This window comes from Kogia breviceps, chromosome 6 (genome assembly GCF_026419965.1).
Source record: "Kogia breviceps isolate mKogBre1 chromosome 6, mKogBre1 haplotype 1, whole genome shotgun sequence".
NCBI lineage: Eukaryota > Metazoa > Chordata > Mammalia > Artiodactyla > Physeteridae > Kogia > Kogia breviceps.
The window spans coordinates 55,540,752-55,563,974 of NC_081315.1; the positions used below are offsets into that span (position 1 = coordinate 55,540,752).

A 23,223-nucleotide genomic window follows, 5' to 3' on the forward strand; every position below is an offset into this window, starting at 1 on the left:
CCCCGGTCCAGGAAGATCCCACGTGCCGCGGAGCGGCTGGGCCTGTGAGCCATGGCCGCTGAGCCTGTGCGTCCAGAGCCTGTGCTCCGCAACGGGAGAGGCCGCAACAGTGAGAGAGGCCTGCATACCAGAAAAAAAAAAAAAAAAAAAACCAACAACACCAAACATAAAAAACTTGTTAGCTTGCTTCACCTTCAGATCTCTGGACTTCCCTGCTTAGGCTAGATCCTTATTTTCTCGTAGAACCTGGTTCTTTTCCTTCTGAACACTGACCTCATTTTGTTATCAGGCTTTTAGAGCTGTGGTCTCACTGTGATTTCCAGAGCAGTTAGCATCTGTACCACCTGGGAACTTATATGTGCAAATGCTTACTCTACTCCAGACCTTCTGAATCACAAACTCTGGGAATGGGGCCCAGCAATCTCTATTTTACCAAGACCTCCAGAGATTCTGATAAAGGCTCAAGTTGGAGATTTGTGGCTTCAGACTACAACCTCCTTGAGAGTAGGGCTCTCATCTGTTTTTTTTTTTGTTTTTTTTTTTGTTTTTTTTTTTGTTTTTTTTTTTGTTTTTTTTTTTGTTTTTTTTTTTGTTTTGCGGTACGCGGGCCTCTCACCGTTGTGGCTTCTCCCATTGCGGAGCACAGGCTCCGGACGCGCAGGCTCAGTGGCCATGGCTCACGGGCCCAGCCGCTTCGCGGCACGTGGGATCTTCCCAGACCGGGGCACGAACCCGTGTCCCCTGCAGCGGCAGGCGGACTCTCAACCACTGCGCCACCAGGGAAGCCCCTCTCATCTGTTTTTGCTCAAAGTTGCTACCCCAGCTTCTAGTCAGCGTCTGGCTAATCGTGTGCTCTCAGCAATTGTTTGTTTAGGGAATCAAATATAGAAAACTGAATGCTGAGCAACATTTAGAGGGGAAAGATCTTTTGCCAGCATAGCTAACATGACCAGAAATTCGAGTAAACTCTGTGTCATCTATTTCTAGAGTCTTTGAATTTTGATCTCATCAGACTTTCTATTGAAACATTTTCAGTGTGTATTGGGCAGACAGATGATCTTTTTGTTTTTTAATGAGCTAAAGTGATAAAATAGGTAAATGTGAAGTAGATAAATTTTATTGTGAATAGCAGTCATACTGGTATGCTCAATGACTGTTAATAATATATACTCATTGAAAAATATCTGATATAAAGCTTAACGACCCTTTTCACTAGTCTGGGGGTGATATTATTGACCTTTATATAAAATTGTGATATCCAATTTCTCACAATAAAAATGCATTTTTACTAGGTCACCAGACATGAATAATGGGAATGTTTACATAAATTTAAAAGAAAAACTCCCACATAGAAAAAGATTCCTCATTTTTAAAGGAGATGGTCCTACACATGTCTCAAACTTTTCGCCCTGACTTATTTTAAAATCCTGACTCCTATCAAAATATGTCAGGGAGGGCTCCCTTATCCTTTATTAAAGACAAAAGTCCAGCGGTCTTCAGAAGACTGGTGCCCTGTCTTTATACACCTACCTGCAGGGCATGCTGGGGCTCGCAGTGTTTGCTCCAGTTCCTTTGATCCAGAGAAGACCCAGGCCATGGGACCTGGGCAAACATTGCCCTCTGGTTCTGCCCACCAGGTAGGACGCAGCCTCTGGAACACTGGTCCTTTGTGCTGAATTTGTGCTCAGAGGTGCAGGTGGCTGCTTTCTTTGTTTCAGCAAAGGGTACTGGCCAACATGCTTGGCAAAAGGAACTGTTTGGAGTGATGCACTTTCTGCTCAAATTTATTACGTCATGCTAATTAAAGTTAGTTAGTAAGGACAGGAACGCACATGTGCTTTGTGGCCACTGTTGGAAGAGCTGCAGCCTGCAAGGGTTTGTATTAGGTTCCTAAGTAGGAGAATAAAGAAAGCTAACAAGTTCCGAGAGTGAAATCTGATCTACATTCTAAAACTGGATTTGAACTCTTTTTTCAAATTCAGGATTGGCATTTACTCACCCCTAAAATGCCCTGATTTTAGCCTAAGACCTGAAGTGAAAGCACTTTGAAAGCAACCATAGGGAACCACTTTTTTTTTTTTTTTTTTTAATACTCAGCTCACTTAGAATATTTACCACGTGAAGCAACAGAGCAGTGACAACCCCAGGCAACAAAACAGCAACTGGAATCTTAATCATTTGAGCATGGAGTTACCTTATGCCAACACACTTCACTCAGGGAAGTTTCTAAACTCAGAAAATTCTTATCCAGGAGTAAGACATAAATGTTATATTGCTTACTGTGCTATTAAATCAATACCTCTTATTTCATGGATCATATATTTGCTGAAAGCAAAATTTTCATTAATGAAGGTCTATTTTCCTATAATTTGCAGCATTTTCATGTATTTCTGTGCATGAAAATAAATATCCCTTAATAAGCTGGTGATTTCTGTCTTGCCAGAACAATGCATGTCACAGAATGGGAGCTGAATAACTAGTTAAGTGAATAAATGAAGAATGGAGGGGTTTATGACAAGCTGGATATCATAGGTAGTCAATGGTATCATTATAATTTTTGGTGACTATTTTGTAAAGATTTCCCTGAGTTCCAGAAATTTTGTTTATTTCAGGTGGGCAGAAGTTCTCGAACTTTAAGCCTTTCCTCCTCTGAGCAGTAGTTTCTAGACTCCAGTAATACATCAGAATCACCTGATTATCTCTGAGGCGGAGCGCAGCATCTGCATTGTTAATAAGCATCTTGATCGGAAGGCAGGTGGCCCCTGGACCACATTTTGAGGAATGCTATCTTCAAGTCCAGTGTTTGCGTAAATACTATATTATTTTACTTTACCACCTGGAATGCCAATAATACATGGATACTAGGGACTGAAAGGGTATCTGTGGTACAGAAGATAAACTGCAAGTGCCCAATTCAGTCAATTCAAAATATGACACAAAATAAGGGTTACTAGAAATGCAGACACTTTTGAAATATCCTCCCCCAGAATATGTGGTTTCATTTTAACATATTTCATTGTAGGCCAGTTATAAAATGGGAATGCATATAGGTTCTCAAATTTTGTTAGTTTTCTTTCTCTTCTTGTATTCTAAATGATTAGAATGTATGTATAAAAATATTTTCAGCGATTAAAAAATTACAAAATGCTGGCTTCAAGGCTATTTTGTGGGAAAGTGATTGATACAGTCTGGCTGAGGGCTATAGCTGTGCTATTCAAAACTAATTATTTATGTACTGCTTTTATGAGTTTGGCTAACTCCAAGTATAATCTGTTATCACTTAATATTTTTCTAGTTGACGTTTCTCTTTTTGTATATTTATTCAACAATTTGTATTGCTTATTGCATTAATATTTGCAGAATTATATATGAAAAACTACCCTCTCCCCTTAAATTTTCAGTCTTATTTGGGGAATAAAATAAATAAATATAATACATTAGAAAGTGAGAGTGTTCTGATAGCATGTGGTTCAGGATGGGTGTTTTCATTAGTTATAGGACCCATGGTTGTGAGTGACAGAAACCCAACCAAGTTACTTAGTAACTTGGTTACTAAGTAAGCTTTTATCTGTCCTGAGCAATAATGTTTGTGAAATCAAAGATTTCATGTGCTAGTTATATTTTTCTAATGCTTTCCAAGAGTGTTCAAATAAAAACCAATTATTTATGTTTAACCTAAAATCATCTCATGTATCAAGGTCATCCAGGTACCTCACCTTGGGAAAGAGGATGCAAAAGATACTTAGGTCTTACCTTCAAGGGGCTTACATTCTACCTTGGGAAACCAAGCATCTGTTATGAGGCAGTAAAGACAAGGCAAGAAGCCTTAAGCTGTTGGTGGGAGAGACAGCTCATCAAATTGTTTTAGAAAGCTAATTTGTAACAATAACATTAGATTTACTTGTATACTTTGATTCAGTAATTACACTTCTGTGAACTAGTCCTTGTGTATTCAAAATATTGGAGCCATCTTGAAGGTCAAAATGAAAGGAATTATATTATGACATTTCTATATTGTTGAGTGATATAGTATTATTAAAATCATCTTTGGAAGATTATTTTAATAGTATGGGGAAATATTTGTAATATAATGCCAGGTATGTAAAATAAGATATAGAATGATCTCAATTATATAAAATAAAATCCTTAGAATATGGGGAATATGACAAAATTAGACAGTACATTTTCTGAGTAGTAAGATTATGGATAATTTTATTCTTTCAATCTATATGTTTCTATATTTTCTCAGCTTTTATAATATAAATATATAAAATACAATACTTTATAAAATAATCATACTTTCATAATTAGGAAGTAAATATTTTAAAAGAACAAATAAACAAGTAATTAACAGGCTAATTAAAATCTTACTGCGGGGCTTCCCTGGTGGTGTAGTGGTTGGGAATCCACCTGCCGATGCAGGGGACACGGGTTCGTGCCCCGGTCCGGGAAGATCCCACATGCCGCGGAGCAGCTGGGCCCGTGAGCCATGGCCATGGAGTCTGTGCGTCCGGAGCCTGTGCTCCGCAATGGGAGAGGGCACAACAGTGAGAGGCCCGCATATCACAAACAGAAAAAAAAAAAAAAAAAAAAAAAAAAAAAAAAAAAAAAAAAATCTTACTGCAGTTCAGGGAGGATTTCATGGGAAAAGTGAGGAACTGAGACTGGGAAAGTATAAAATATTACAAAGGAAACAAAAGTTGACCTGGTAATCACCAGTGTATGGAATAGGTGTTTATTTCAGTGAAAATTCTTGATTTTCATACTGGGATTACACAGATGAATAAAAGGAATGTGGTGTCCAGGACGAGAAGTTACCATCAGCTGCTCATGGCTACAAATGAGATCGACATAAATCAATTAAGAACAGAACAAAGAGCTTCATGAAGGTGGAAGAAAGCTGTTCTAGAGAAACAAAGGATTCAAGGACTGAGAATAAAGAGAAACACATGTGAACGAATAGCAGGATTGGGAAGAACAGGACCACCCCTTGGAGCAGACATGAGTTAGGGAGGGCAGACATTTGTCTTGAGGTTTTATAGGGGAAGAGAGGTCAGGGAGATGCCAGTGAGTGCAGAAGGGGACTGTGCATTGCTATTTGGATTATGTGGTGCATGTTTAGGGTGCCTTTTAATCCGATCATAAGGGTAAATCTAAAGGTTTTGGTGAGAAAGGACCTTGCTTCCTCAGGAATCCAAGAGGTGAAGAGCAGCTGTGTAGCTGAAGTAGATGAAAAGGAAAACGATTGCAACCTCAGACTGAGAGGTGGCCCCAGGAGTAGTTTAGCAATGCACTGAGGGCGGGGCTGGTGGCAGATGAGAATCTGGATTCCATGGGCTGACCTGAGTCAAGCAGAGTTGAATAACAGGAAAGTACGTACAAGGGTTCGTACATTCTCCTCTTATGCCTCGTACTGTTTCTTCTCGAAACTTCCCTCCCAGGGTGGTAAATTTGTTTTCCTGGCTGGTTAAACTTACACTGCACAGAAGGCATTTATGCAAAAAAGGAACACTGGTGTAGACCCAAGGCTACTGTCTTTGGAGACACCTTTGTTCCATGTTTCTGTAATTTTCTCTGGGGGGAGGCACTGTGGTAGGGGGACCTTCTTGGGGCTGTGCTGGGCTCTTACCCTGTTCTGCCCTTACGGTCACTCTCTCGTGAGCCTCTTCCCTTTTCTTCACAGTCTCTCCCATCTTCTCCATCATCCCTCTATGTTGAATCTCATTTGCCTCCTGCTTCCCCTGCAGATCACTCACATGCTTTTTTTCATCATTTTCTCTTCCCAAACCATCAACTTTCAGGTCCTCTCAACAATGTCCATCCTGTTACCATGTCCATCTCTTACTTCTCTCTAGGATCTTTGTGTCTCTCTTCCCTTTGGTTTCATATGGATGTTACTTTCTCTGACTTTCATTATCAGTCATCTGCACTTATTTTAAAAATTAATTTCTGCCTTTCATGTCAATTTCCCATGTTCTCAACTTCCCTCTTCTCCTTGTATCTCCAGCAACACTTTAGCTACCTTGACATCCCAAAGTGGTGTCTTCTATACTTACCCACTCTATCACTGCTCCTCTCTGTTCAGTGTCCACGTTCCTACTGCCTCGCCTTGTTGTTGCCTACTTTTCCTTTCACTCTTTTCTAACCCTGGACCTTGAATCTTCTCTATCACACTTATTCCCTTGGTGATATTAGTCAGTCTCAAATGTAACTTGTCTAGGACTGAATTCCCTATCTTCTACTCCAAACCTGCTCCTCCTGTAGTCTTTATAATGTCGGAGTGTACTAACTCCATTCTTCCTGACCCAAATCCTTGGAATCATCCTTAATTATTCTCTTTCTCTCATACCCACATCTAATCCTTCAGGAAATCCTATTGTTCCTTCCTTCAAAATATACCCAGAATCTGACCATTTTTCCCCACCTCCACCACTGCCACCTTGGTCCAAGCCATCATCATTTCAACTCTGGACTATCAGCTCCTCGATAGTTTCTCTGCTTCTATCCTTGTCTCCTCTTCAGTCTGTTCTTGAAGCAGCAGCCAGACAGATTCAGTCACTTGTGTACTCAATAATCTTCAACGATTTCTCATCTTGTAAGTGGGAAAGACAAAGTCTCAGTGGCCTTTGAGGCCTTACATATTCTGGTCCCATTCTGTCTCTGACCTCATCTTCTCATACTGTCCTCCCTATTTCACTTTCCCATACCAGCTTCCTACACACTTACAGGCGTGTGCCTGCCTCAGGGCTGTGAACTTCGTGTCCCCTTTCCTGGAAGGGGACCTGGAAGGCTCCCAGCCAGATACCCACACAGCTCATTCGCTTCCCTCCTTCAGGCTTTTCCCTACTGCTAGCTCCTTCCTGAGGCCTTCCTTGGCCATCTTATATGAAATCATAACTCACTGCTCTCTACCCCCTGCAATCATTACTCCCCTTCCAGCTTTATTTTTATTCTTCATATCTTTCAGCACCTAATAGTGCATCTTGTTTTACATTTATCCTACATTTTGACTGTATCCCTCTTTTAGGAGGCAACCCTATGAGGGTAAGGGTTTTGTTTCATTCATTACCGAACGTTCAGGGTCCACAGGAGTATAAATTGCTTTTAGGAAGCAGTTTATAAGTATTTGAGGAATGAATGAGTAACTCCTCTATCACTGCTGTGGCCTCTCCCGTTGCGGAGCACAGGCTCCGGACGCGCAGGCTCAGCGGCCATGGCTCACGGGCCCAGTCACTCCGCGGCATGTGGGACCTTCCCGGACCGGGGCACGAACCCGTGTCCCCTGCATCGGCAGGCGGACTCTCAACCACTGCGCCACCAGGGAAGCCCCCCACCTCATATTTCATGCTTATCCTCCAGCTGTGGCTTTAATTCCATTTTTGACCATATTTATTCCTTTTGCTTTCCTATTGTGCAATCCTGCATCATTTATACTACTTTCCTCTGTCATTTATTTGGCTTTGTGTCTCTTCCCTGTAAGACATGGATCACATTCCAGGGCGACTTGCTTTTTTTTTTCTTATTTTTGTGTCTTTCCCCTCTTCAGCTTCTGCTCTAGCTCAGCCAGGTTCATCTCTTATCTTTACTCTTATAGTTTTCAAATCCCTGCTCTATTATTTCTAAACCAGCATAAGATGCTATCTGCTGTGTATAAGAAAATAGCCATAGCTGTTGGCCATCCATTGCATAATCTAACATCAAGAGGGCAACAGTAAAAATCAAGTATGTCCTCAGGAGCAAGGCAGGGAAGGAGAGGCCAGGAAAGCCTGATTTAGGCCCATAGGCTAATTCTTTGGATATATTATTTATGAGGCGCCTCGGATCCTTTACTTAATGCTGCTCCTGAGAACTGTCACAACTATTAAAATAGAAATTTAGCTTTTGGTGAAATTAGACCACTATTTATGAAATATGAGTGATTGTTCCATGATAGGCTATGGCTTTTCACTCTTTAGGAACATATGTATTCAATTTCTAATTCAGTGTCTCAACTGATGATTCATATCATTGATCTTGTGGGTCATACCTCATGCTTTTTTTATTGATACACATTTAGACTTTATTATAATACCTATGGAAGACTCAAATTTAGGCACTCTTTATATCAAATTTTCTGAAATGTTTTACAAAGCCCTCATAATTTTTATACAATGTAATTCACTGGGCTCTCTTTGTAGCAAATGAGAAAAATTAGAAAATGTAATGATGTCATTTTCTAAGTTTTTCCAATACAGTTAAAACTTTCAAAATGAAGCTTCGAATGACAAAATGCATAATACACATAAGGTGTAATCCACAAATGACTGATAACTAGAATAACATATAATACAGGTGTACAGTTACCTGGTAATGAATGTCCTCTCATTGATGAAGATCCAAGAAGAGGACTGGTGAGCCATCATAGTCATTTTCTCCCCCTTTTTGAGATCATCTGAGGCTACCCTAAAACATTAGAATAATATTAATATGTTCCTGTGACGCATTCATAAATTAGTTTCTGCCTTAAACTGAAATTATTTGTTGTGTACCTATTGTGTAAAAGTATTTGGGGGAGAGTTTTTAAGTACTGTTTTTTGTATGGGCATGAGGGTTGAATTGGAGGGGCCGGGGGGAAAGAGAGTTTTTTTATTTACCATGTGCCCGCCGTGGATCCTACACTCTGAATGTGGGCCATTTGATGGATGTTATCTCATTTACTCCTCAGACCATGCCAGCAAAGTTGGGGTGTTATTTCCATTTCACTTAGTAAGTAGTGGAACAAATAATTTGAAGCAAGGTCTGAATGTCTTTAGGGTTTCTTCTTTTTTTTCTTTCCAGTATTGTTTTTGCAGCTTGAAAAGGGTTTGAGTTTCTATAAATTTGTCTGTTCTAAGATTCTTTTAAAAGATTTTTTTCCTATGTCAAAGGGAATTAATTTTGAGGATAAGTTCAGAGTTCTAACTACAACTCACTTTGAGTGGGTTTCTAAATGGCATCCTCTAAACCTGCTTTTCATGGTTATTCACAGGATAATTTGTTTTGGGGAACAGTAATACTGTTGTTTTTTCCCCCATCCCCTCCCACCCCCTCCCCTGCCTCCATATAGCTTTAAGATGTGTAGGTGTTTTACTCCATCCTTATTACTCAGTACATGCTTTTGAGAAAAATCTATTTTATTCTCTTTTGATATCAGTTTCCCATTTTAAACTGAAAATTATATTCTTCATATAATTTATGGAAAATAGCAGTAAAAGAAGAGGAACATATAAGTTAATTTTGACCATCTAAAGAAAGATGATAAAGAGGGCATATGAAGAAGTACTAGATGAGCCAGAAATACATAGCTTGACATATGGTTTTCCCCTTGGTAATCAATTCAAGAGACTGACAACTGTGTGATAGAGAAGGGGAGAGAGAGAGGCAGACAGGGGTGGAGCAAGATTTCTAACAAAGGACAAAACAAACTGCAGTGTTGGCCCATGATAAATGCTATTGATTTGCAAATTTATAAGTGAAATCCTGGACCAGAGATGTGCTGATAATCACTTCCCAGTTCACGGCTGTAGTAGCCACGCTCCCAGTGATGCAGGGATCCAGTATGTCTGAATTTGGCATAACTCCCTTTATAGGGAGTCCTGTTTCTGAGTTTTTAGTATTTGATTTGGAATGCATGCTAAGAATTTTCTTCATTTTTCAATTTATCCACAGTTCCTATACTACCAGGTTTTAGTGATTTAAAAGTTATCCTCCTGCCCCATCCCTCTATAAATGCACAGATGGGCCTAGGGTGTTTGAAGCTGCTATTTCCTGGTGCAGAGCTTACGCTTTATTGAGAAGGGTAAAAAGGAAAAAAGAGAAGGCCCATGAGGAATTCTGTCTAGTTGAAATAATGTTTCTGAAGCCTTCCTGATTTTATATTTTATAGTAAAATTCCTAGATATTTTTTTAACATCTTTATTGGAGTATAATTGCTTTACAATGGTGTGTTAGTTTCTGCTTTACAACAAAGTGAATCAGTTATATATACATATGTTCCCATATCTCTTCCCTTTTGCGTTTCCCTCCCTCCCACCCTCCCTACCCCATCCCTCTAGGTGGTCACAAAGCACCGAGCTGATCTCCCTGTGCTATGCGGCTGCTTCCCACTAGCTATCCACCCTACGTTTGGTAGTGTATATATGTCCCTGCCACTCTCTCACTTCGTCACAGCTTACCCTTCCCCCTCCCCATATCCTCAAGTCCATGCTCTAGTAGGTCTGTGTTTTATTCCCGTCTTACCCCTAGGCTCTTCATGACATTTTTTTTTCTTAGATTCCAAAAATTACATGTCTTCCTGTTATATTTGTAAATAAAATTTCCAAATTTTATTTGTAAAATAAAATTGACTTGTGAAAAAAATTCATTTAGTTTTAAACTTCTGTTTATATAGCAGCTCAGTGTTATTTTATTTAAAAAGATATTAAATTCCCAAAGGCTTATATGATCCAAAAAGAGGCATGTTGCAATCATTGAAATTTTGGGGAGCAACATGATAATACAAGCTAGCTAAAGTAGAGAAGAAATCCTGGGGCAATGTTTGGCGGTGTGCAGAAAAAAGGAAAATGTACTGTGTAAACTGAAAAACTAGAGAAACTGTGGCCCAAGGCAAGGAAGGATCGAGCAGTTTGGTAAGTCTGTTTTTGGAGTATTTCTAGAAGAAATTCTGTCCTGTATGATTCTGTGCAAGGGAACATATTCCTTCTATTCCAGTAATTGAATTCAAACTGACTGAACCCTGTCCCATCTTATAAACACAGCTTGAAGTTTCCAGCCAAAATCAAGCTCTGATTTGTAGAGTTGACTAAGTGTGATGTAACGTCCTTCCAGTCTCCTTCAGGCTCTGGAAACTGTGGTCAGACATGAGTAATAACCTCCTTTATGTCTTCATATAAATGGCATTAGGGTGTGACCAGAGATTTTATATAATATTTTCTAGTCATTCCATTTTGCAGAAATAGAATATTTAATTATCGTTGCTTCAAGCCTATAGAATCATAGGAGCTATAGCCAGGATAAAACGGTAGGCTAGAGAGAAAAGTTCCATTTTTTTTCTTTTTAACATCTTTAGTGGGGTATAATTGCTTTACAATGGTGTGTTAGTTTCTGCTTTATAACAAAGTGAATCAGTTATACATATATATATGTTCCCATATCTCTTCCCTCTTGTGTCTCCCTCCCTCCCACCCTCCCTATCCCACCCCTCTAGGTAGTCACAAAGCACCCAGCTGATCTCCCTGTGCTATGCAGCTGCTTCCCACTAGCTACCTATTTTACGTTTGGTAGTGTATATATGTCCATGCCACTCTCTCACTTTGTCACAGCTTACCCTTCCCCCCTCCCCATATCCTCAAGTCCATTCTCTAGTAGGTCTGCACCTTTATTCCTGTCTTGCCCCTAGGTTCTTCATGACCTTTTTTTTTTCTTAGATTCCATATATATGTGTTGGCATAAGGTATTTGTTTTTCTCCTTCTGACTTACTTCACTCTGTATGACAGACTCTAGGTCCATCCACCTCACTACAAATAACTCATTTTTTTTATTTTAAAAAAGAAGGGGAGGAATTTCCTCCTTTTCCTTCTGAAGCAGGTCATTTTGATTTTGGTTGGGGTAAGCTGTGTGAAAGACATTCTATGTTTTCTTTCTCTAGGAGAATACCAGCAAAAAAAAAAAAAAAAAAAAAAGAAAAAAAAAGAAAGAAAGAAAAAAGATAAAGAAAAGCTATCTTCACAAAATCCTGATGCATAGTTTTTCCTTATAGTGAGCTATGAGCACATCTCAACAGGCATAATATAATATTCAAGCTGTAATAGTCAAGCTGAATGCCTGACTAGTTTCCCTTTATGCTTTTACCATTTTGATCATCACATCATCTTGTTCACGATCCTTGGGATCTCGTTCTTAGCAAATATAGCCCAAGTCTCTTAACCTGACGTTCAGGCTTTCTGCAGTTTCACCCAAACCTACATTTCCAAACTCAGAATTGAAGCTTTCTTTAATACCAGGCCTTCTAGTCCAGTGGAATCAGGTGTCATCAAGTCCCTTCTCACTATTTCACTTTCCCTCATCATTGCAGGTTCTAGTACCTGCTCAAGCGGGATCGGATCAATCTCCCCATGACCTGTTCTACACTGCTGTGACGCTGCTCTCTGCTGTCCATCGGTATTGTCATGATTGATTTATACCTTATCTAATTTTCTACTCATATCCTCTTGTTCAAACAGTGGTACTCCTCTAGTTGGGAATGTCATCCTCTTTGATAGCACATCATTGGAAGGGGGTTTTGTGTAGGACTCATGACAGAAGAGACAGAAGCTTAGCCAACCAGGCAAATTAACTGTATAGGTCAGAAGTGACAAGGGCATTTTAGGCTCCCTTGGGACAGAGACACAGCAAGCTCCAAGAGCCCAACAAATCCCAATTACTCAGTCACAAGATTTGGTCTGGGCTGTTTGGTTATATAGCCTTTGCTCTTGCTTCTAAAACCTGAGTTTTGCCCCTAGACTTTGTCATTCTAATCATCCTCAAAAAGAGTTACTGATGCTCCCTAGTGAGGTCCACCCCCCACCCCCACCCCGAGGTGGTCACCTTGCTACCCAAACATAACCTTCTCCCTCCTGGGTCCAAATTATTTACCATCTATTCTTTACTTCTATACTTTTATTTCTCCTGTACCTCTCCTTCCACATTCCAGCACCCTATATCTTGCCAAGTGGTTCATTTTCTCTCCTCATTTTCTCTGCCTCTTAGCAGCAGTTGACAGAGTTGGTTTTCCCCTCCTTCTGAAACACTTTTTTTGGAGACTTTTGAGACAAAACAGCAATCACACAACCTTACTTTATTTCCTTGCTCTCACAGGTCTCAACTTTTTAGTCTTCTTTACTGCTTCCTCCTTTATATAAAATGCTGGCTAGTTCTAATAGTCTGTCCTCGGCCATCCTCTTTTCTCTAACTACACTTTCTTCCAGTTAATCTAATCCAGTTCCCTCCCAGCCTCTCTGCTGAGCTCCAGACTCATGTCACTACCTACTTTATGTCTATTTTGATGTCTATAGGCATCTCAGTGTCAACATGGCCAAACCAGAATCACTGACTTTCTCCCATGCTCCAGAATTCCCTCCTCCACAATTCTTTCCAATCTACCCAACTGGGCACCAAAACTAAAACTCAGTCTTATTTTTTCCTCTTTCATCATAACTAGATTCCAGTCTGAAAGTAAGTCCTATTTGTACCTCCAACAGGTAACTCCAGAGCTTCTGTTTCCAATGCTACCACTCTGAGCCAACCCACCACCATCTTTCTCTTGGATTATTGCATCAGCCTCCTGACTGGTTTCCCTGCCCCCACATCGTGACCCATATTCCATTCTCCACATGGCATCCAGGATGATAATTTCAAAGAGCAAATTAGATCTTGTCATTTCATGATTAAAACATTGCAGAGACTTCCAAGAGTGAACTAGAATAAAATATAACCTCCTTATGATGACCCCCAAGATCCTGTCAATCTGTTTAGTATTCATTCCTTTCATTATTTCCCTCATTGATTACATTTCATCTCTCAATACATTGGCCTTCTTTCTGGCTTGCAGTCACTCCCTAAGCTCATTCCTGCCTCAGGGATTTGCACTTGCTGTTCCTCCTACTTGGAGCACCTTACCTCAGACCTTCACGTGGCTGCCTGTTTCCCATCATGCAGATCTCATTCCCTGGGTCTCTTCTCTCAGAGGCTTTCCCTAAGCAAGTCTCAGCCAGTCATTATCACATTATTTTCATCTAGGTACACATCAGTATCTGAAAGGATCTTATTTATTTACATTGTCTGTATTCCCCAACTACACCATGAACTGTTTAGGATGTGGACTTTTTTGTTTACCTGTGTACATCTAGTTCTTAGAATTTTGCCTAGAATGTGGAAGGGATTTAATTAATATTTGTTGACTGACTGACTAAATGTCAAATTGTAGCTGTGACCCAAAGGACTAATTACTATTAATAAAACTTTTCTTGACCTCATAGTTAATATGATATTTTAGCTGGAACTAGAAGTCGTGGATATTTTGAACTGAAGAAGCACAAAGTGCAAATTGACAGGGATGGGCTGAAGAATCATGGCAGTGGCTTTCTGATTGGCTCCATTCTATTTGCGTTCATGACAAAAATTAGCTAAGGTATCATTAAAGATAGCAAAAATCGGGCATCCCTGGTGGCGCAGTGGTTGAGAGTCCGCCTGCCGATGCAGGGGACACGGGTTCGTGCCCTGGTCCAGGAAGATCCCACATGCCGCAGAGTGGCTGGGCCCTTGAGCCATGGCCGCTGGGCCTGCGCGTCCGGAGCCTGTGCTCCACAATGGAGGAGAGGCCACAACAGTGAGAGGCCCGCGTATCACACACACACACACACACAAAATATATATATATATATATATATATATATATATATATATAGCAAAAATAGCTATGTAATTATAGTGTCAAACTCATGACCTATGCTGAAGCAAATCATAGCTAGCTTCAGAAGATGTGATTAAACAATTTCAAAAGCACTGGGACTTCCCCGGTGGCTAAGAATCCGCCTGCCAATGCAGGGGACATGGGTTCGAACCCTGGTCCAGAAAGCTCCCACATACCATGGAGCAACTAAGCCCATGCACCACAACTACTGAGCCTGTGCTCTGGAGTCCGTGAGCCACAACTACTGAGCCAATGTGCCACAACTACTGAAGCCCGAGTGCCTAGAGCCCGTGCTCTGAAAAAAGAGATGCCACCATAATAAGAAGCCTGCACACCGCAACAAAGAGTAGCCCCTGCTCACCACAACTAGAGGAAGCCTGTGCACAGCAAGGAATACCCAGTGAAGCCAAAAATTAATTAATTAATTAATTAATTAATAAAAAAGAAAACAATTTCAAAAGCCCTTACATTATTCTCTGACCCTAGAAATAAGGACAGTTGAATGGAAATTATGAAAGAAAAATGAAAATAGGATAAAATTTTTCTTCATAAGCAGTATATGCTAATTGAATAGGAAATAACATTCACCATGTCTGAATCCAAGAGTTGGCTAAGCAAAATATTCAAACAATTGAAATACCTGAAAGGTAAAAATGTGATTTAGTAAAAGTCCCATTTTATTATTAATTGCTGAAGTGAGAAATAGATCTATGAATTCCAATAGTTTCCCTTTTCCATTCCCATTAACCATGATTCACTGCAAATTAAAATCTGTTAATGCCTTTGTGAATATCCTCTAAGTTATAAAGACTTGGTAAGTTTAAGAGTCTGAGCTAGTTATCTCAAAAGGCTTAAGAGGAGGATAACCAGAGGTTATGATTAGCAGAAAGATTTATTAACAAAAGAAAAATTAGAGGTCTAGAAGGCTAAGGGTCTTACTTTAAATGTTCACAATTATTTTGGTAGAACAGAACAAACTATGACTTGAGGAGGAAGGTAGTTGTTAAAAATCTATATACTTTACCGGGAGGGATAATCATACAGGACTCTCCCACCCTGGGGCCAGAGCTTATTACTTAGATTGTGTATGAAATAAGATCGCTTATTTAATGTTTGGCTATTTATTGTTTAACTATGTCCAGACAGATAGAGCTCAAGAGATATGGAATTAAATAGGCAAGTAATTAAATCCTGAAGAAATAAACAGTCCTAGAAGTACTAGGCAGGTCTAGGCTCAAACAGACCTTGGAGGCTCAACAGGGAAGAGAGAAGACCAGGAAGATAGAATCAGTCTGAGCAGGCAGCAGGGTTCAGGAACCTGAGAAAGCAGAACAAGTCAGCACCAGTATCTGGGCAACGCAGAGAACAGAGAGCATCTGAGAGCATCAGTGGTTCACCTCTTCCTGCTTTGCATCCTGCCTAGATGTGGGCTTGCCTGGACTGGCCAGAATGAGGCCAGAGGATGGGAGGTGAAGCTCAGTTAACTCAAAAGAGCCGGTCATTTAAGGTACCTTCCTTGGTCCAAGCATGGATTAATTAAATGGTTGCTTGTTTAAAAGTGGGAAACTTGGCTCACTCCTTTGTATATCAACAAATATTTCATGAGCTCCCTCTCTGTGCTGCTGCTGTGCTAGCCAGGAAATGTAGCCTGCATCTGTATCTGCAGCTCCTGATTCCTGAGGCCCCTGTGTGCAGGAAGTGTCAAAGTGGACATGATTTTACAATGAACCAAAAAAAATACATGTGCTAATTTCCTTGGGTCCTCCAGCCAAAGAGAATTTCTCCTGCCTTTGAACTTTGATAGCAAAATATCTGCAGCTTTCTAATTACTTACTACTTTCTCTCCCTAATCATATTTTATTTTACCTGATTTCCTCTAGAACTGGATGATTGCTCATTTCATTTTTGTATCTCCTAGAGTGAATGTATATATGCAAGTATGTAGAGAAGACATATATAAAATTATGAATACCTGTATATTCAAGATGTGGAGAGATGATGTACAAAAATATTAACAGTAAAATTGAGAGCTATGAAATTGAGTGATAATTATTTTCTTTTTGATTTCATATGGACTTTCTAAGTCATATACGAGGAACATATCTTAATAACACACACCATAAAAATTCCAAAAAAAGAAAAAAGAGCAGAGAGTATAACATTAGAATAGCGAGTGTGTATTTCAATTATGAATTAAGATTAACCCACTATGTACGCATAGTGGGTTTTGTTTTAATCATTATTTTGGCCTGAAGAAGCAATGGAAAGTTACAAATATGTATTTACCTCTAAAATAAAGCTGTTTTCTCTAAGCTCTGACGTGGAACCTTGTAGTAGAGAAGAGTAAACCCGTATACAATAACGTCACTTCAAGGAAACAACACCAAACATCTATAATTCTAACCGTTATCCAATTCTTAGAAAACAGGAAAAGAGTCAAGAAAAGTGTGGTTTCTGGGAAATATTTGGCTCCATATTTTTTCTAAAGAATGTGTGTCATTTGCAGAGATGGTAAAAGTTGAGCGTTGGACTATAATCACTATCACTTTATTAAGTGATATTGATTGCAGTTAGGGAATGTTTGTTTTGAGATACAAACAAAAATGTATTACAGTGCTTGAATTTAAGCCAGGATAAACAGGATGAATATCAAACAAGCAGGCTTCTATGTGAGTATACCATCACCGTCAGTCCAGTGGAATCTAATTTGAAGTGCCAAACCTTTAGTATGCTATTGCATATTTACATGGCGCTAACGTCCTGTGCTCCATTCTCCCCAGAGTACCCTCAGGGAGGTGAGAAAAGCAGGAGCAGTAAGAGAAGCAAGCTAGTTGGAAGCCATTCAGGACTCAAGGCATCTTGCCACCACTCAGTCTGGGAAGGAGCTATTCCATCTGCCAATGACTTCTTCTGGAATTGCTTCTATGGCACAGCTCAAGAGTCTCTGCTTCATCTGAGTTTCCAAGAGGAAATTCTAAGGTTGACTTCACAGGGACCATGGCTCAGTTTTTCCTGTTCATCTGTTGGCTGCAAAAGAATCAGCCCTCCTCTTGAGCTCCATTTCCTAGACTCTGGGATAATGATGGCGATGTCCTTCAACCATCTCAGCTACTAAGATAACACCCTCATCCCTTAAGAGAGAGACACCTTCATGTTCAACTACTGAAAGCAGTAGTATTGGTTCGTTTGGTACTTGAGACGATGTTATGAAATGATGAAATCAATCTACTCGATAGCTTTAAAAGACTAATTTTTTTCCAACAGATCCAACCTTCTCTAACCCTAGACTTTAGTGAAAAGAGAGAACATTCAAAAGAAGTTCTTTCTCAGAGGTTGTATTTTTAATTGACCTTTACTTGACTATTTTTAAAAATCTAAACTTTTATATGAAGCCCATGTATCTCTAACAATCCTAAATTACCTGTCTGCGTTGTAACCAAAGAATCTGTACAAGTAAATTGACTATTACCACTAGATTTCTATTTTGAAGAAAGGTATAGGATGCACCTTACTTTAGGAAGTTAAAACAAGTATCAAATATGAAACCTTGAATTACATGTTAAAAAGACATATTATATATATGTTATACTATTATAAATGTAACCAGAAAAGTTAATTTTTTCTTAATGACTGCTGGTTACTTCTATCTCTTCTGATAGAAGTAAACATTTAATAACATTTAAACATTTAATTTAAAAACATTTAATAGTTTATCACAAAATTTTATAAGCATTAGAAATAGTAGAAAAACATTTGTGTACTAAAATAGACTTTAGGAAGATTTATAACTGGTTATGTGGTTAAATAAATAAATCTCGAATTATTCTCAAATATGGTTAATGGATTTATCTCAGTTGGGGCTACTGTTTGTAATTTACATATATGCCTATTAAGGAATACAAAAATCAAATATTGATAACTTGTTTAAATTCTAACAATATTTATTCAGCATAAAGGCATGTTTCTTCTTTGAAAACTATTTAGTAAACACTGGTACTATAATTTATTCTAAATAGATTGGATTTTTTTAAAGTTTTTAGTTAAACTACACTAAACTCAGTCCAGCCCCGGAGGACAATATAATAGTACAGTTCAGTTTAGTTGGCTTTAGAATTCTATCTCCAATTCTCCAGTCACTATCCCATTATAAGGTTGGGCAGGAGGGGGAATTGAATGAAGGTAGTCAAAAGGTAAAACTTCCAATTATAAGATAAATAAGTACCAGGGATGTAATGTACAAAATGATAAATATAATTAACACTGCTGTATGTTGTATATGAAAGTTGTTAAAAAGTAAATCCTAAGAATTTTCATCACAAGTAAAAATTTGTTTTTCTATTTCTTTAATTTTGTATCTATGTGAGATGATGAATGTTCACTAAACTTATTGTGGTAATCATTTTATGATGTATGTAAGTCAAATCATTGTGCTGTACACCTGAAACTCATACAGTGCTGAATGTCAATTATATCTCAATAAAACTGGAAGAAAAAAAGTTCCTTCTAGCTCTAAAAACAAAAAAACACCCCAAAACAAAAAAAAACTCAAACAAACAAAATGAAAACACAGTACATACATTGCAGATTTTCAACTCTGCAATTTGAATCCATTAAAACAATGATAATACTAAGCTAGGATCAATTGCAAAGCATTTAACTGTTTTATATTAATAACATAAAAAGATAAAATGTCATAATTGGAAATACTTTGCTAGACACACCTACTAAGTTTATTCCTTCCTCAAAGTTATCCACGTTAATAAAACCATCAGCAACATTAACCAAAATGCCCTTTAAAGAAAAATTCATAGAGTAAGTTCACTTCCCTATAATTTAAGTGGTAAAGACCAGCAAAACACAGGTATCATTCGTTTATGTTTCTTGTCTGTAAACACAAATAAAAGTCCATATCACTTTAATACAAATAATACAATATGTGCTACAATGTAAGAACATGGACTATATGGTCTAATTTCATCAAAGTTATTCAGGGGCAGTCTCTCTCATAAATAAAACTCAAAATTGATGGATTCTACAACAGGGGCTTGAGTGTTTCTCTCCTATTATGAAATTATTGTTTCTTGTTAGAAATAACATATTCATATAAGTGAGACTTCTCCAAAGTAAAAATGATTGAGTAGCAAAAAGTTTGAATTTGCCACCACTTACTCTATTGGAAAAGTGGCAAGAAGCCAGATAATTTCATTGCTACTCAGAGGTCATGCTTTGCCCACTTGCCATCTGCTTCCGTGTCCTGGACCCACTCACTGGAAACCAGTTCAACTGCGGTACCCCCGTGCTGTCTGGTCTCACTAGCTCACTCACTGTCCTTGACATGGACCCTTTGGCAGAGCTGCAAATTTCTTAATGCTAATTGGAGGCATTATGTATAGCTATTTATAGAAGGCTTGCTTAGTGTTTAATTCCCATCAAAGCCCTATTGGCAGATCCTGTTATGACGCTTATTTTATAGATGACAAACTGAGGCTTGGCTAAGTTAAGTAACTTGCTATGGGACAAACCAGTAAGTGGTAAAGCCAAGATTTGAACCTATAGCTCTCTTGCTTCAGAATTGTACCCTTAACTCATGGACTCTCATTTAATTATGATTATCCTTTCATTGTTTGGGGCAGTCTTAAATTATATCAGAAATCCTTTTCAATTTTGTGTGTGTGTGTGAGAGAGAGAAGTCTCTGTTGATTTGTGGAAAATAATAAAAGTTTAGCTGAACCGCAATTAAAAAGACCTTTCAAGTCTGCTGGTTGAATGTAACATTGTAACCATAAGGGTACTGAGGGAAAGGGGGAAGTCATGCAGGAGTCTAGTATCTTTTCCAGGCAAACCACAATTCCGGGTGAAGAACCTGAGTTCGGCCACACCTGTCAGAAAAGGGAGGAGGGTTTGGTGGCCACACTTACCTTCAAGCCCTCCCCTCTTTTCCCTCACCCTTCCCCATGTGCTTACCTTGGTCAGGAAAGGGTGTTCTGAAAAAATCAAAAGGAAAATACGTCCAGGTTTCGGGCTGCTCTGACACATGCACACCTTCAAACTTGGCTCCCTATGGACTTTGCTTTCTAACAACTTGCCCTCAACTTGACCTCAGGAAGTAGATTAGAGGGTTTTTGTTTTCCCCTACCCCCATGTTTCACCTGCTACACTGTGAATAGGAGATTTTTTACCTTCGTTGTTGAGCTGAACCTGCTCCGGAGAGTGTGTTCCCCTGCTTAGTTCCAAACTCTGATCATCGTTGGAGAGTCAGGGCTTGCTCACCTGTCCCGGAGGTGGAGCTGGGGTCGGAGACAAGCGCGGGAGGAGGGGCGCAGACGCTCCTGCCCGGGGCTCACTCCGTGCCTGGCATTGCCCCTCCCACGAACAGCAAAAGCCCAAGAAACTGTTAATTATTACTCCTTTTCGCCACAGCAGGGAAGTGTTAGAAACCTGAGCCACTCCCTGTGCCTCAGTGCATGTTGGGAGTGTTTACTTTCTTTCTTGGGAGCCACTGATAGGAACTCTCCTTTGCTCCCTGTCACACATCTTGAGGACAAATGAATTGACATGCTGGTTAACGCTTTAACCTCTGAACTGGCCGCATTCTAATCTCTCCTCTCTAGTCTGTAGAGAAATAGTCTTTAAAAAATGACACCGACTAGGACTGAATGTCATTATTCACATGTCTTTCTTTTGAAAATTTTCTCTTGTAATCAGAAATTTCTTAATTTTTCCCCCCTTGTTCTTTTGCCACCCCCTTTCCTTACTGGCACCTTTTCACCCAGAGCGGTGGTTCTCCCACTCAGAGCAAACCAGAGCCACCCAGTATCTTGCTAAACCCTCATAACCCATGGGCCTCAGCACCTATGCGACTCCGATCTAGTATATCTGGGGTAGACGGCGGGTATGTTTTAAATAAGCTTCACAGAAGAATCTGGTAGACATCAAAATTTCAAAACTATTGTAATAAAAGTATACAAGAGGAAATGAATAGTAATTTAGTCACTACCTAGTGAATTATGTTTAGAGACTGCTTTTCCTTAATACCTCTAGTTTTTAAAAAGGCACTAAAGTCTAGTTAACTAGGCTTATTATGGTGATGATTTCACAATATATGTAAATATTGAATCATTATGTTGTATACCTGCAACTAGTATAATATTATATGTCAATTATACCTCAATTAAAAAGAAAGGAATGGATAAAGGAACTGACAGTTTAAAAATAAAAAGAGCTCCCTCTTCGCAAACTACAAAATTTACTTAAAATTAGTAAAATCAGACCCCCAAAAAGGGCACCAAAAACGCAGAGACACTCAGATGACAGATGCTCTGGAAATAGTGCTTTTATTTACACTCACACAAATGCACTTTTTGGTATCATTGGTACTTCACCTGTTTCCTTTGTAAAGCACTTTGATCATGAAAAAAAAAAAAAAAGAAGAAGGTTATTTTACAAGAATAAACCTCAGAGCCCTCAAAAGGAATTAAATATAATTCCTACAATGAGTTGAGTAGGCAGAGTTGATTTCTGGTGTCCTGTGTGTTCAAATGTCAAATTAACAGACTGACCGTCACTCTAGAATTGCAGGTTACATGTTTGATATAGAACTTTAAGGATTCTCTGTGTTCAAAAGGTCAGTTTAGCTAGTTAACTTTCGTTGTGTGGAGACCAGGGATGATAAGACTGATCATTCCTTGGGCCATTTTAATAAACTGAACAGGCAAATGGGCTTACTGGATCACAAGCAAACCTTTTACAACCTCATATATGAGGACAGTGTGACCTGGTATTACCTGTGGGGATTCTTTTGATGGCCACGTTGGCCTTACAACTCCCCATTTGTGACTGTTGGTATGGACTGACCTTTTAATTATGACTAACAGCAGCTGCAGTGTCCACAGCTCCTAGGCTCCAGAATGTCTTTGTTCAAATCCATGCCCCACTCCCATTGTCTGCGTTTCTTTATTATCAGTATCAGATAAACCTTGTTTTGCCTTTTTTATCTGCAAGCATCCTTGAAGCCTTTATTCTGATTACTCGTTTTCAACTGGTTTCCTTTCACTAGTTTCTGTGATTCCTTTTGTTCTGGAGTACTTAACCTTTTATAAATATGTAATTTTTATTTTATAATATAAAAAATACATAATTACACATGTGGAAAATACGAAAAGCACAGATATGTAGAGGAAAAAAATCACCTACAATTCCATCTCTCAAATATAGTTACCAAGAACAATTTGGTGAATGTCTTTATTGACATACTTTCTCTATGGATATTTACCAAAAAGCTATTACATTTGCTTATTGTTTTATAACCTGCTTTTATCACATTAAACATACTATGAACAATTTACCACATGTCAGTCAGTTGTTTTTCTGCAATATGTTTTTAACTAGCTGTACTGTATTACACCATATGGATATACCATTATTTATTTAATCAGTTCCCTATTGAGAAATTTATATTACTATAAACAACTCTGTAGTAAATGTTTATATGCAATTGCACACAACCACGATTACGCCTTTTAGACATTTCAAAAAATGAAGTTGCCAGATGAAAGGTAATGCACATTTTTATAGAATTTCTCTCAAGTGTCAATTTTATACTCCTGGAGTAACTCTTGGATTATTTTTCTTCTTTTAAACATTTCCCTATTTGAAAGGTAAAAAAAACATATCCTATTTTAAATATGTATATTATTGATTACCTGTAAGACTGAACTCACATTTAGACTGACCCTGCCTTTTTGCTTTTTGTTTA

The 23,223-nt window shown here is 38.8% G+C and overlaps 1 protein-coding gene across 3 annotated transcripts in view; it reads right to left on the minus strand.

The window, feature by feature from the left end:
• The window catches only part of RASSF6 (Ras association domain family member 6), a 60,461-nt gene extending 39,561 nt beyond the window's left edge, over window positions 1-20,900 (minus strand). The window contains exons 1-2 of one of the 3 annotated variants that reach the window (XM_067036930.1): window positions 20,648-20,900; window positions 8,344-8,442 (exon numbers count right to left, since the gene is read on the minus strand). In XM_067036930.1, the coding sequence (XP_066893031.1) occupies window positions 8,344-8,408 (65 nt within the window). In that variant the 5' untranslated portion in view covers window positions 8,409-8,442; window positions 20,648-20,900. The remainder of the gene's footprint in view (window positions 1-8,343; window positions 8,443-20,647) is intronic. The other 2 variants (XM_067036931.1, XM_067036929.1) reach the window with 2 other exon arrangements.
• Window positions 20,901-23,223: the final 2,323 nt, after the last annotated feature.